This window comes from Gymnogyps californianus, chromosome 5 (assembly GCF_018139145.2).
Source record: "Gymnogyps californianus isolate 813 chromosome 5, ASM1813914v2, whole genome shotgun sequence".
NCBI lineage: Eukaryota > Metazoa > Chordata > Aves > Accipitriformes > Cathartidae > Gymnogyps > Gymnogyps californianus.
Window position 1 is genome coordinate 40,940,068 of NC_059475.1, and position 15,213 is coordinate 40,955,280.

The 15,213-nt window shown below is 34.3% G+C and overlaps 1 protein-coding gene across 2 annotated transcripts in view; it reads right to left on the bottom strand.

Annotated features, from left to right (window-relative positions):
• Window positions 1–15,213, bottom strand: part of STRN3 (striatin 3) — a 67,552-nt gene that overhangs the window by 33,891 nt on the left and 18,448 nt on the right. For both annotated transcript variants that reach the window (XM_050898434.1, XM_050898433.1), the window contains exons 2-7: window positions 11,868–11,971; window positions 6,702–6,775; window positions 5,128–5,209; window positions 4,646–4,825; window positions 4,033–4,165; window positions 2,200–2,341 (exon numbers count right to left, since the gene is read on the bottom strand). In XM_050898434.1, the coding sequence (XP_050754391.1) occupies window positions 2,200–2,341; window positions 4,033–4,165; window positions 4,646–4,825; window positions 5,128–5,209; window positions 6,702–6,775; window positions 11,868–11,971 (715 nt within the window). The remainder of the gene's footprint in view (window positions 1–2,199; window positions 2,342–4,032; window positions 4,166–4,645; window positions 4,826–5,127; window positions 5,210–6,701; window positions 6,776–11,867; window positions 11,972–15,213) is intronic.

Below are 15,213 nucleotides of genomic sequence, written 5' to 3' on the forward strand. Positions count from 1 at the left end.
TTAGGCAATGTATTATTTTATTTTAGAAGGCATTTAAGTGGGACAATATTTGAAATGTTATTTTTGATAAGTAATAAAGAAGCATTGTCTTTAAATATTTCAAATTTACACACTGATCTTTTAAAAAGTGACACTTAACCCCAAGACCTCATAGATTGTATCCTTAAACATCCATTTAAGGACAGAACAGCTGTACTGAAATTGGTGACATACTATGAAAAAAAGCACTGCTACTACAGCTGCAAGCATGTCTTCTGACATTTAAATAGTTAGTAAAAAATATACAACAAACTTATGGATCTTGTCTTCATATGGTAAAACTTAGAACACAAACTTTTTAAGATCAAAGTAGGTTTACGTTTATTTCCTCCTCCCCACTTCCTCACCTCAGACATGAGTGTTTTGGTAACAATGGAATTACTGCAGTTAAACCAGTTGTCACAAAAAAGCTGTCACTAGTGTGTCACAAACTCCTAAAATGCTCTGCCTCACTTCTGCTATGGGTTCACTTAAACTGTAACAGAAGACATTCAAACTGCTCTCTGAAAAGTGTGGTGGGTCAATTTGATTTTTAAAATAGATTTTTAAATTTTATTTTATTTTTAAGTCTGGGACAGCAACTGAACTGCTCGAAAACAAGTTTGAAAAAAATTAACTTGCAAAGTCAGCACTGCAAATAAATCAGAATCCTCCCATTATGGGTAACTACCTGAGAAGATGACAGAGATACAACAAGCTGGAAAGTAATCTTGGAAAGCAATGACTTGGAATTTCAACGGACAAGCTAGTTCAGTAAGTTTCAGCAGTCTGCTCTGAAAAAATGGATAAATCTTTGACTGCATGAATTATAGTATCAAGTTGTCTTTCCCTCTATATACAATAGTGGTAAGACTGATGCTTGAACCAGAACTTTCTGCATCACTATACATTTGAAGGGATGTCACAAACTGAAAGTCAAAACCTTGGCTTCAGGGCCTATGAGACATCTTATACCAAGAGATTTGCCTGTTTGGCTAAATAAAAAGATAATCAAGAAACTAATCAAATAACATTGCCTTCAAAGGGGAACACCACCAAGCAACTAAAATGCTTCTAAAAATAGATAGGTATTACCAAAACTAAAGGTAACAGTTTGTCCAGCTTCATCATCCAACTAGAAATAAGACTGAGTTTTAAAAATAAAGGTGACTAACCCTTTGATACTAATTTGCAGGAAGAGAATGCTTTCTAATCCTTGATACCTTCAAAATCAAGACTGGATGATTTTCCTGGAAGATGTGTCAGTATTCTGATTTCTGTAGATCTTTATATTCTCTTTGCTCACCAAGGTTTTTATTTAAGTATGACACATTCATTATCTCAATGACATAAAATGGTCAAACAAGATGATCTAGTGGCACTTTTTGGCCTTACAATGACAGACTTACAGTACGCAACCACAATATTGCTTGTACCACAGTTCAGAAACTAAGATGGTCAATTTCCCATTTCAAGGCAGATGTGAATTACTCTGTTCATTATTCTTTTTCCTACCCAAATTCTCTCCCTCTTTCAATTTCTTCTTTTGAAACACGTAGGCTCCAGGAGTTTCTGACTTAGCATATTTTGTTTCACTCAAATTAGTAACCTAATTTTATTATCTACTCTAAAATTAAAATAATAAAAAGTTGGGCCAGTACAAAAGTAGTTTTTTGATTCTACTAATGCAAGCCACATTAGCAATAACATCTAAAAATCTCAGCCAGAAAAACTAAATATACTAATTGCCCATTTTTACAAGTACACCAAAGAAATTCATTTAACTTGAGCACAAAAAGTTTAAAGCTCCTGATCAGAAACAAATAGGGGAGAAAAAAAAAAAAAAAAAGATTTGAAAGCAGATTTAGCTCAGGTATAAAAACATTCAGAATCCTAGCCTTTCTTATTCAAGAAAGAAAATATTCTCCTCTTAGTTTTGGAATCAAAACCAAAACCTGAAACAAATGTAACTATACTTGTATTTGTGGCAACTACAACAGCATATATATATATATATATATATATGAAAGTTTCAGCATTCAATACACTATTATCTAAGCATCAGCATTTGATCATCACAATCATCCACACATCCACACCATCTTAGTAGGTATTGCAACTCTTATGTACTATCATGAACAAGTATTCCTTTATTTCTAAATGCTTTTGTTAGCGTCTTACCCCACTCTGTTCCATCTCCTGAACTTCGAGCTTCTCCAGCTCCCTCACCATCTTCAGCTGTCACTAAAAAATCAAATTCTTTCAAAGCTTCTTCAGTATCAGGGTCATCTGTAAGGTCAGCAGCTAAACCTTCATTACCAATCTGGAAGCAATAAACATATTTCTGCATTTGAATCATGAACAGATTTTCTCCTAAAATATTTAGGTTAGAAGTGATACAGATTAGATTAGTCTCACTGAGTACTTGGTTGCAGGGGAAAACATTTTTGAACATCAAATGCAGAAAAAGATACTTAGATATAGTCAGATCTACAGCTGCTTATTAAAAAAAGAAAAAAAAGAGAGCAGTGCAGTCTAGTGATCATTAGGAAATGAAAAGAACACTGACACTAGGTTCAGCAACAAAAACAATCCCATACATCCCAGTCTTCATTTTTTATTTAAAACATATCAATTGGAAAATGTTGTTGATTTTCTTGTAATATCAATACCTCTGCAGAGAAGCTTTACAAACAAATTGTGTTTTCTACTGGTCCAGAAGCCTTTTTTCCTTTTTGCTTTCCAGTTCTATTTCAGTGTTAAGTGTAAGCTTGGAAAATACGTTGTTTTCAGAAAAGTGTCTTTTTACTAGTTCTACCACACCTTCACCTTAAACAAAACAAACCACCCCCCTACCAAGGCATCAGTGAAAAGTTTTCTTCCATTCTGCAGGTGAAGAAAATTTCCACATGGGGTTATGTTTCTATGACTTGCACAATATTCTTATGCTTTTGCAGAAAGGGACAATTTTTACAAAGATAACTATAAATGATCCTTCTACTTTCTATAAAAAACAAGCTTTTTCAAGAGTCAAAAAATAAGTGTAATGTCTTCATATGAGCTTGGAGATTTACTTATTAGATAATCTTTTTGTCAGACTATCTACTGCCATAGAACAAAAAAGCTTCAACCGATTGCTCGATTAATCTGTTTACCAGAAGTACAAGTTAATACCAAGGGTATGGTGGAAAACCCTTCCCGACAAGTCAAGCTGGGAGATTAAGACTTGCGTCAAGCTGAGCTAACACTGCTAGCTATTTAAGAAAATTCAATGCAGCCAGAGGGGTCATCATGCTACAAAATACTCTACTGGGCAAGAAGTAATAAAACTGTCAGTACAACGTTCATAAATCAACCTCTTTACGTAAAGAAACCCCAATGACAGGTAGACTCTTCCAGTACAGGAGAAAAAGAACTAAAAAGGGGCAGATAATACAGTCTATCCTACCTAGAAAGCTGCTCACAGAATGGAAAACTAAAGAGGAAAATAAAACAGAACAAAACTTAATTGAACCTTAAACAGAAGGTTACTGGAGACAAGTCTCTACTAGGCTCTTAACATATTTAGTAAAAAGCTGCGTATAAGGAAGAATTAAACATGTACTTGACATGGAACTCATTTTTTTCCTCATTACAAAATTTAGTTTCTTCTAAGGAATTGTCCCTACCTTCTCCAAAATTCAGAAAGGATGCATATTGTAGTGTGCTAAATTTGCCTCATAAAGGGACTCAAAAGTATGCAGAGAAGCTGAGATAGCCAAATCAGTTATCTCTGTCAGCAGTTAATTCACATTTGCAAACAGGTTGGTTGGTTGCTTTTAAGTTTTCAAGGTAATATATTAACTAAACCATCAAATTTACCAGTAACGCATCTGCTTACAATCCATTCAAATAACGAAGGTACAACAACAAACATTTTAACATGACACATTTATAATCATCTGGAAAAAAAAGATTTCCCTTTTTAAAGGGGATTTCAGATCTATATAAAAAAATTTTTTAAAAATCTTTTACTTTGTGTTTCTTATTTATCCTGTGCTTTTCTTTTCCTTCTGCAATATCTTCTATCATGTCACTCTCTTCTTCTTCATCACTATCATCTGCGTTTTCTAAGAAGTTAAATGTTTCAAGAACATCACCAGAATTCCTACATAAATAAAAACATTAACAGAGAATCTGTTTTACTTGCTGAAGAGATTTCAGAAGATTAATCAGATTAAATGCAATTGCTACCTAACAGCTTAAGAGCTTTAAAACTAGCAAAACAACAAGAAATGGTTGTATGAAGTTTCTACAGCTGCCTAATTCCTTATTATAAAAGCACCACACAACAGAATCTTTCCTTAAAATAACAATTCCAAAGGTGTTATATGACAAATTCAACTTCAATACACTATATATATTCCTGTATATAATATATATTTATAATATACATATGTATGTAATATAGATACATATGTTCCTATGTATAATCAATTTCAGTTAAGTTCATAATCATTTGTAGTCAGCTACACTCATAGGTGTTCAGAGACTCTAGAGTTGAAAGTTCAATGTGAACTGACCAGTACATATCAATGACTAAGTAAAACAAACTTAAACTTTATGCATTTCTTATCTCTTCACTTACCTTTTCATTTCCTGTCCCTTTTGTTTTGATGAAGGAGATTCACCCCCATTGAGGATCTGTTCTAAGTTCTTTGTCTCTACTGAACCATTTGGTTCTGAATTGGAGAGCCCAAGCAAAGACCTTACCCGCTGGGAGCGTACATCCAATATTGTATCTGTATAACCTACTTCCTGAAGATACCTAGATGCATTAAGAGAAGAAAGAGGAAAGCACATTTGAGGGAAAAAAGAAAGAAATTAGTATTGACTGTTAAAAATTAATGCCACTATTGTATCATTTATGGAAAAATAAGCTTCATTGCTACCCATCTCATATGGAAAAACCTTACTCTATACTGCTTAAAGCTCAAGACTACGAAGTCCTGAAAAATGAACCACTATTTGCCCACCTCAATTACTCTGTTTCATAGAGAAAGTACGTATACAGCTCCTCATACTTCAGGGAAAAGTTTGAATACACCAATATTCAACAATGGTACTTACTGTCTCAGTAACTGCCTGCCTTGCTTCCAGGTCAATTGGCTATTTTGAGGTACTGCAGGAACCTCCGTATCTTTGGTTTCTTCTGAAAGATACAGTGTCATAGTTGGGTGGGTTTTTTTGTTTGGTGTCCGCCCCCCCCCCCCCCCCAAGACCAATTTACTTTTTACAAGATACCAATGAAACTAAAAGCAAATCTTAGGAAAAAAAAAAAAAGCTTTAAATTAGATGCAGTCTTATGCAGTGTTTTTTAATTTAAAAATATTTTTTTTTCTAATTCTTTGCTGAAGCGTCAAGTAAATAATTTAACGGAACAGAATCAGTTAAAAAATCCTGACCCCTTACATGTAGAAAAGGAACTAGAAAAATATTTAACTTGTACACAAAAGAAAACCTTGCTCTGATCACCTGAAGTGTTACTGCTAAGAAAACAGGCTATATCTCTTTCACAAAGCAGAGATGCTTAGAAAGCAGTATGGAAAATACAGTTAAACTAAGAGAAGCAGTGACATATATCAGCATTTGGAGAAAACAAACATGTCAAGTTTAACACAAATTCCATCAGTTTACTATCAACAATTAAAATCTAGACCCCCTGCACTTTACTATGGCAGAGACTATAAAACATGGTACAAACTTAGTTTAAGGATTTTAACGTCTAACTTATACTCCTTTTAAACACATACAAAAAATCCCAGCAAGCAAGAAATATGAATCATGATCTCTAGTTTCAACCAGGTATAAAAGTATCCAAAATGTGGCACTTCTAAAGCAGAAGAAAACAAACAAACAAAACAAAAAAAAAAGGGGGGGGGGGCGGGGGTGAAAATCTGTAGACCACATTTTTAAGGTACATTACACAAATACAGGCCAACAGTGCAACTTCCCGAAGACCTACGTTTCAAGAGAAGCCACATGCAATTCTGCTTATTAAATAGTCCAATGTTGTTATGAAAAATGCTTTCCTCTATCTGCAATATTGTGAAGAGCAAAACTGTTATGATCAGCTTTATATCTACATTGCAAAATCAGATGCACTCTGGAGTACCAATAAGGATAGCCTATTTTTTATCTTAGGACTTTTTTCCTTGATTCAAGACAAAAAACAGAGGCTCCACAACATTTTTTCCAGGCCAATGCAGTACAAATTTTTTTTTCCTCATTCTTTAAATCTAGCATCCTATAAAAGCACCAAAACCCAACAGTATTTCTTATGTTTATTCTGCACTTACGCCTTTCTTCTGGATGGATGGCACAATGGCAAAAAAATATTAAATCCTTCAAGAAGGGGTATTATAAGAAATAATGAGAAGCAGCACCTAAATAAGGAATTGTGTAACCTTATTTAAAGCTTTCTTCAACATTCAGAGCTCTTTCAAAAAAGGAAAGATCAATTAATTTTGATTTTCAGATTAAACAATATTTACCCAATACCAAACCTTTCCTTAGACATCTTCTCTGTAACACACCTAAGGGGGAGTGGGGGGAAGACTGAAAGCTGCAATAAATTGAACACAGCAAATCTAGAACAGCGTATAAACAAATTATAATAAAACAGGCTATTGTAAAAAAGTTACCTGATTCAAAAGTTGGCATTTTCAAGTCACCTTGGTTCAATTCTGTGCCATATTTTAATTTATGATATTTTGCCCTAAAAAAGTATGCAAATGTTTAACAAATTAGCATACAATGCTTTTATCAACTCAAAACATTCTACTATTCCCATTTAAAACAACCATACTAACACAATACAATTTATCCAAATAAAATTTTTGTGACAATTATTGCATCATGCAATTATTTCTAGTCTTTCAAGAACAGTTTTGAGATAAAATTTTTACAACTATTCACAATTATCAAATAATTTATAGATGAGAGTTTAGTATGTTCTCCAAGAATGTGGTTTTTTTCATGTGTCAGCTACTAAGAGAATCTTTAAAAAACCAGTAGGTTCAACTATTTAGCAGAGATTATTTTTTCAGTTGTAACACTGTCATAACTAGCCAATCGCACTACAATGAATAAACCTCACATTTGGGATTCCTGCCTATTTGCCACCTTCAATTTCTGCTTCAATTTCTCTCCTGCTCTGTCTTTGCTTATGATAGAGATCTTTCCCTCTGAAGAATCATGTTAGAGTGCTAGTTTCCCTCATCACGTACTCTCTTACTGATTTTCTTTTCCTCATTGACTGGAGGCTTAGCTTCCAATTCCTGCTCAGTCCACCTATGCAAACATGCCTTGCTCCTTCCCATCTCCTGATCTCTGATCCCCTAACCTCTCCTTCTCCATCACTTTTTTAAAAATCGGTCTAGGTGATACTATTTCCATGCAGGTATGCATGAGCCTTCCAAATCTTATTCTCTACTCAAGCTGGTGATCACAATGTCTTCAGCTCCCTTTACCTCCAGGAATATCACATGAACTACCTACACCTATATCCTGGAATTCTCTAACTTCATCCTAGACCTTTCACAATTTGACTTTTGCCTCATATATCCTCTGCAAAAATACTCAAAATTTCAGGGAAAAGAACTCTAGATGTTCTGCAGTAGAGCTAAAGTGAAAGATCTCTATAAAAACGTTAGCAGCCACATTTTAAAGAAGTCTTTAAAAAAATACAGCTGTCTTCATAATTCTAAATTAAACATTTGACCAGAGTTTTAAGAATAACTGAACCATACCTAGCTCCCACCAATTTTAAAGACTACTCTCAAATATGAAACTTCGAGAAAAGATACATAATGGAACACGTGCTGGACAAAATCAAGGATTTCCAACAAATCTTCTCAAATGGCTGAGCGACTGCTGCAAGTTTTTTTCAAATTGAAGGTAAAAGTTCATCTCAAATGCTGCCTGATATATTTGATGGTATAGCAGATTTTCTTCTAAATTATAGAAGTTTCTGCTAAAATTGCAATTAGGAAGTCTCATTAACAAACTGTCAGTAGATGGCACTATTGACCCTTTATAGTAAGATAAAATCCTGCATTTCGTAGCAATTACACTGTAACTGAAAAACTGTAAGGCTCCTAAAGACTAAGTATTTGTGTGACCTGAATCTGACTCACTGCCAATTAAATAGAATCATAATTTTTTAAATTTGTGAATATGTTCATATTTCATCCATGCACTAGTAAGACTGTCTACCCTAGGTGCTCTCTTTAAACTGAGAGACAAAGCTTTGTTCCACCCTGTAACAGGGCAGTGTTGCACCAAGCTTTCCAGATTAAGTGTACATACTATACTATGATTTATATGCCCTATAAAGTACCGTACATTTGGGGGTAAAAAAAAACAAACCACAACCAAAATGAAAATAATTAAGAAATTGTGAAGTTAAATAAAACTAACAAAATGTTTCTGCTCAATTCGTAAGTGAAGCCAATAAAGCACTGTAATTGAAAAGCCAACCTAAATTTGTTCAATTTAGAGCTGCGGCAAATACTATTTAGGAGCAGTTGTTCCATTTTGGAGCTACAATTTCAAAACATTAATTAACATTCTGCTTTAATTGTTCATTAGAGAACATAATGATGTATCTGATCTAAAATTATACCAATGACTAGCCACTACAAATAGACCAAAATATTGCTGCATGTAATGAGATCAGTTGTCTTTCACATCACATCTGATGCTCAACTTCAATTTTACAGTAAGAAATTAATCTTATTGAATTCCAATAAATTATATATTTGCACACGTATTCCTCTCCATATTGTCACACAAACAAGGGTAATTATTACATAACTTAAAAATCACTAACAAGCTACAGTGCTGTTGACAAGTCAGTGATGTTAGTCCCCCACACCACACAGTAACTGAATTCTACAAGAGGCATCTTTTGAATCCTTTGAGTATTGACTTGCTATTCGTCTAAGGTTAGGTTTCCATGAGTGAAAAAGTAAGAGGAGGAGAAACAATGCCCTAAGTTGGTTTAACTGCTTGCTGCTATTTAACTGTTGAATCCTACCACTCAGTTGCAAGGATATAAGCCAGCTCCAGCCCGAACCCCATGAAGTCAAAATATAGCCACAGTTTTATGATCTCAGCAAGTCTTATTAATTTAAGTACAGTATTAAGTTAATGAAGCTTGGAGTAGAGTGGCTCAGAGTACACAACAGAAGAAGTCTGGCTGGGTCTGCAAAGCACCATAAGGCAATATACACTAGCTATGAACAAAAAAATCCCATACATGTAACTACTTAAGGCCTAATTTTATTACAAAAATTGATACAGAACTACCAAAATATTCAAGGACATTAAAATAACAAACAACATTTTACTTCTCTAAAACATTATCACACCTGTTGTACACACACAGAGATAAATACTAGAAATATCAAACTATTTTGTAAGTACTACTGCATTTTATTTTATCTTACACACTGATGTCCTGTTTCATACCCTTTTTCAGAGAAATCACAACAGCCATCATTGTCTGAATAAGTTTGTTTCTGACTCCCTATAATCTGCTATTTCACTGCATGAAACTTTTTGACAGCATCAGGGAGTTAGCAACAAGAGGAGGAGAAAGGGGGCAGGAGGGAATCAGGTGCAACACTGAAAAGTGCTGTCAACAATTTTCAGATCTGAAATTCTCAGAATTTATTTTGCTTTGGGGCTGGTTTCATTAGTTGTGATTCTTCACTCAGAGGAACAATGGCAAAAAAACCCTTATCTATGATCCTGAACTCTTCATTCAGTGCAACAACCAAGGAACTAACTTAATATCATTCTTGGATGATTTACTGACAAGTCAGTACCTGCTTGCTTTCCTTACTCAATCCATCATGCTTTCGCAATTAGATCGCCTCAAACTATTGGGCATTTGTAGCAAAAAATAACAGAAAGCTTCCTCATTGCCTCCCACACATTCACCAATCAACCCCAGAGTTTCAGTTCCTGTTTTCAGCAATCTTCATGAGAATTCTGGCTGGGACTTAAGCAAGGATTTTCCTCTTGAAAAGTATGCAGTGTTGGCTTGTACCCACTAGCCACAAGAACTAAAGCAAACTGTATGTTTCTGCTGTTCTACTTCTGTTGTACACACCTTTACAAGTTTCTTGCCCATCAGATGAATTTTGGAATTTCATGGGAAGTCAAACTATAAAGGCAGCTGCATTTCGGGAGAAAGCAGAAATGACATTTCACCAATGCCATTCATCTTTCAATTCTGCATTCTGTTAGATGATGTCTTCACACTCCAGCTGTAATTAACTGCCTCTGATTTATCTCAATAAGTAGGCAATCCTCACAGCCCTACGGTGTGCATTTGCAGAAACTCTCTCTGTGCAGCACACAGAGTTTATTATTACCAAAATAACCAAAATGTTTTCCTTCAACTTCAGAAAGTTACTTATACCCAAGACACTTGGGTCTGCCATAACAGTACATTATTCCTTTCATATGTTCAATGTTCTTTAAAGGAAGAGTACACACACCCCAACACTTTGCATACTTTTCATCTGCCTTGAATCCAGAATGACCTGCACATTACCTGTGTGATATAGCAATGTAACTTTTAGTCTTACACTGACTGGAAACCTTGAGTAACTTTCCATTTCAAGGACAGGGCTGAATGAAGAAATAGATCCTTTCTGCCTATTCCTTCAGCAGAAAACACATGATGTGCCGATATGGCTTTCTGTATGAACATACGCTGTTTTCTGAAGCACCTTTATACTGGACAGTTCACACAGAGGCATGTAGCCATCCTTGCCAAAACATTAGTTTTTAATTTGAAACCAACTAATCAAAGTTATTTCTGTACTAGGCACTTACTCATAGTACTAACTCATAATGTAAAATATACTTAGACATACTTACTCTTGGACAACTAACTTAAAAATGTCCAGATGAAACCTCACTACACTTTGCTACAAAATGGTAAGTTCACTCTGGCAGGAATGTTCCCCTCAAATTAAAATAAACAAATAAAGGCTACCTATTTTGTTGCCTGATCCTCAAGATGTTTACACTGTTGGATTCAGCTACTTTTTAAGAGCAAGATAAAATTAAATGTAAGAATTGAGTCCACTACGGGAAGTATAGACACATGACAAGATTATTTTCCTAGTGTTTTTGCAAAATTAACTACTAATTTTGGTCAAATGAAATAACCAGGCAACAGAAGAGCATATAGGTTTGAAGGACGTTAGTCTGCATGGACTGAATGGAATTTTAATTTTTGAAGCATTAAATTAATGCTACAGAAAATGCACCTACTGAGACTAGAAATTCTAGCATTTACCACATGAAAAAACAATACTTCAAAATGTAATACTAACTTTTAAAGTTCTGCCACAAAATATAGTTTTCATCATGCAATACATACAAAATAGTTGTAGGGAATCAAGAGAACAATATTTTTCATCCTTTCATGTTTAATACCACTGAAGAGCAGGTAAAGGTATAGTAATAAGCTCTATAACGTTTTTGGAATGTTTATTCTTACTTAGTATACCATTACTCTAACTCAGAAAAGGGAAACTGTCCAATTTGAACTTTCTGTGTTTAAGACACGAGTCCAAACAATTTGAAAATTATGCACTTTTGTCATAGCAGACACTAAAGTTTATCAGAAAACATAGCGTAAAGATGTTTTTAACCAGCCATAAAGACAGTTTACATAAAGTAACGTAGAATCATCTAGTAAAGATAGTTTACATAATGTGATGGAACTCCTTTTAGTCTGTAAAGTCTTCCAGGTCAGATAAAAGCTGAACAATTTGTATACCTACCTTTCTTGTTTTAATGCATATTCTAACATTTTTATTCTTCTCACTAAATCTTTCTTCAAATTTTCTTGACCCTTTCTTTCCCCTTGTAAAAACGCTATCCGAGCCTGAAAACACACAAAAAAAAAGGTAACGAATTTTATTCCATTCTGTTCCCAAAACAAAGCAATGAAGTCTGGCTCGGAAGGAAAAAAAAAGAAAAAAAAAAAAAAAGAAGAAACTGTTTTGCATTAATCACTTCAGTCAGTCATTAACAACAAAAATATTTCTGCTCTAGAGACTGAGTATTATTTTCTGTTCATAAATGTTGAGGGGTTTGCCTTGAAATAAAGCTATTAAAGTTAGTACAATAAGTCTAAAAGAAGGCACAAACAGCAATCATATTAAACATTTTAATATATGCACACATTTTTGTCCTTATGGCATTGTTAGCATAAATTCTATTATACATTTTCTTCCAAACCCAAAGCCATATTAAAATAGGTACACAGCACACTTTTAAGCAACTTAGTTTTTAATGCCAGTATATTGAACAGATTAAGAAATGGTTCCATGAATTCAAATACAGAATTTACAAATCCATTATACAAGAAACAACTATATTTTATGGATTCACATTTTACTTAGTACTGAAGACAGCTGAAGGTTAGAATATCAAGGGAGAATTGGTTTTAGTGTGCTGTTCCATACGGAGAAAAATAATGCTTTTTTGGTTTTTTTTAAACAATCAATCATATTACCCATCTAACTTACAAAGAAGCAATGAAGCTTCCTACTTGCCTGCTAACCTAGTAGATAACAACAAATTCAGTAAAACGTACAAGCTATCTCAACCAGTGCAAAAGGTCTAGCGGAAAACCTTAAAGTAGTTGAAAAATACAGGTAGTAAGTTTGTTGAGAAAAAAGTAGTCTCTTCACGACAAAGTGAAAGGGCTTGTATTTTGTCTTTTGCAAGTCAAAATCCTAGGGAACACAAGGAAATTTGCAGCTGTGAATACGAAATTTAAACAGTTAACGATATTACTGGACTGGCCATCATTACAGGAAACCACAAACTCATTTGTCCTCATTATGACTTCAAATTGACTGAAGTCATTGGGTAGCTAATGACAAGATTCAATATAAAATTTTATTGGAAGAGAGATTAAAAAAAATAGAATGAGGAGAGTAGAGACCACATTGCTCTACAGAGCTTAAGATCAACAACACAATTTCATTATTAAAGGAGGCACAATAAAAAAAAAAGCAGAGCTATAATCGGCACCTAATCTATCCTTGAAGATTTTTTAAAGGGAGTGGTTGTACATTTTCATTACTCTCAGTGGTTAGAGCCTGAAACAGTCTAACCAGGAGGATAGCATTCTTGCATTGCTCCTTTCTCAAGACTAAGTGATATCACCATATAAAACTTTACACACCAGCCCTGATTTTAGCCTCTCTGACCTTGTGCTCAATGGTAAACAAAATTAAAATGTATTCTTTTACCTTGCATTAGCTAACTAATGATTTAATCAATTAAAATTTAAAATCCTAGTGAGAACAAGGCAGTTACGTGTATTTCAGTTAAAAGTCTGTCATGAAAGCACTCTCAACTAACCACTACCACTTGGTAAGAAAGAGTAATGCACCAAACAGTGCATGGTAACAGAGAAGAAAAAAAAAAAAAAAACCCAACCACAAAACAGACTTTGTGATGACTGCACAGGTATTTCAAGAAAAAAGATAGAGACCAAGATCCAGAATCAGCTATTTTAAACAGTGGGCTCCCAACGGAAGGGGATGGAGGGAGCTGAGCAAACCCAACAGCTACACTTAACTGTAATTATGTTACTTAGATTCTAAAAAATACTATAAAACTGACTCTAATCCAATAGAAAATTAACAGCCTTCTGGAGAAAACTACAATTATACATAATTTGCCCTCCTCTAGTATCTAAGGCAGCAAATGACCGGACAATTTCACAAGACCAACTTGTTATCCCAATTTTCACTAGTCAAGGATAAAACAACAAAAAGTAAACAGTGTCCTTACACATAAATACAAAAGTACACATAAAATAGTTATAAAAGTAGTTTTTTAAAAAAAGTAATGTGTTACGTGCACATATGCACACCACCATACTTCAAACATTTGGAAGTTACTGCATGCACACAGACACTTCTTACAAAAATAAAACTAGAACTAAATACTTTGATAATTATCATCTAAGGAAGCTTATGAAAGCTTTTATGCTCTTTTGACTTGAATGCACTTCTCAACTCTTTCCAAAACTCAGGTTTTCTGTAAGTGATGGTCTTCTCCCCTTCTATTAGTCTTCTTTCATTGGCCAGCACCCTTTTATAACTATTTGACAAATCTTAGTTGCCAGCTGCAACTGTTGGGCCTTATTTCATCCTCAGTTTGCTGATAATGGAGAGGAAATAATAAAGCTGTGATCATACACAGAGGGAGGCATCTGCCTCCTAAATGCTCACAGCCAAACTATTTCCTTCTTTTGGAAATACTTCTGGAGTACTTGGCCAAGCAGAATCAAGCCTCCATATTTACTAGGTATTACCTAGATCTCATATTTTTCAACCAGACTGGTTCATGAGCTAAGTGATCTCGAGAATCAATATACTACAGAAATAATGTTATAAAAATAAAAACAAACCCAAAAATCCACCCTACAAAAAAAACCCTCAAAAAATACAGTATTTATAACAGTCTTCACAGGGTCCAAAAGGTTGAACAGAAAGGTTGCCTCGCAAGAATGCACTTTGTAGTTGGGTTTTTGACGTTTTTGTCAATATTAGCAGACTTCTTTTAGCATCCCTTTCTGTAATTGCTTGTACACACATTTGACTGATTTTAGGGATTTTTTTTTTCTCCTTTTTTTCTCCATGGTAACTGTCACATGGCTAAAACATAACAGAAGTTATCTATGCAGAAGTTAAGAGCTTGATCTTTAGAAATATGGAAAATCAATTTAGACTTTAGGAACACTTAGTCATCAAGACCCTCAATACAAAACCAAGAATAGGATCACTGCAGATTTGCTGTATAAACTACATTAATCAACTTGCTTCCTTAAGTCTTGAACTGAGAAATGAGGGGTGTCAAAACTATCACTTGACATATTGCATGACTATGTGCCCTAAGAATTAACACACAATTTCCCAACACTGACTTTTTTGAAAAGCAGTAAATCTCAGGTTCGATAAAAACAGATAAAGTAAACAGATCCGTCTCCGTCAGGGTCGTTGTACTAACTGAGGTTCCATACACAAAGACAAACGCTTAAGAAATGCTCTCTACATAATAACTTTCTTAATCCTTAGATATTCCTTTCCTTTGAAACAATTCTCA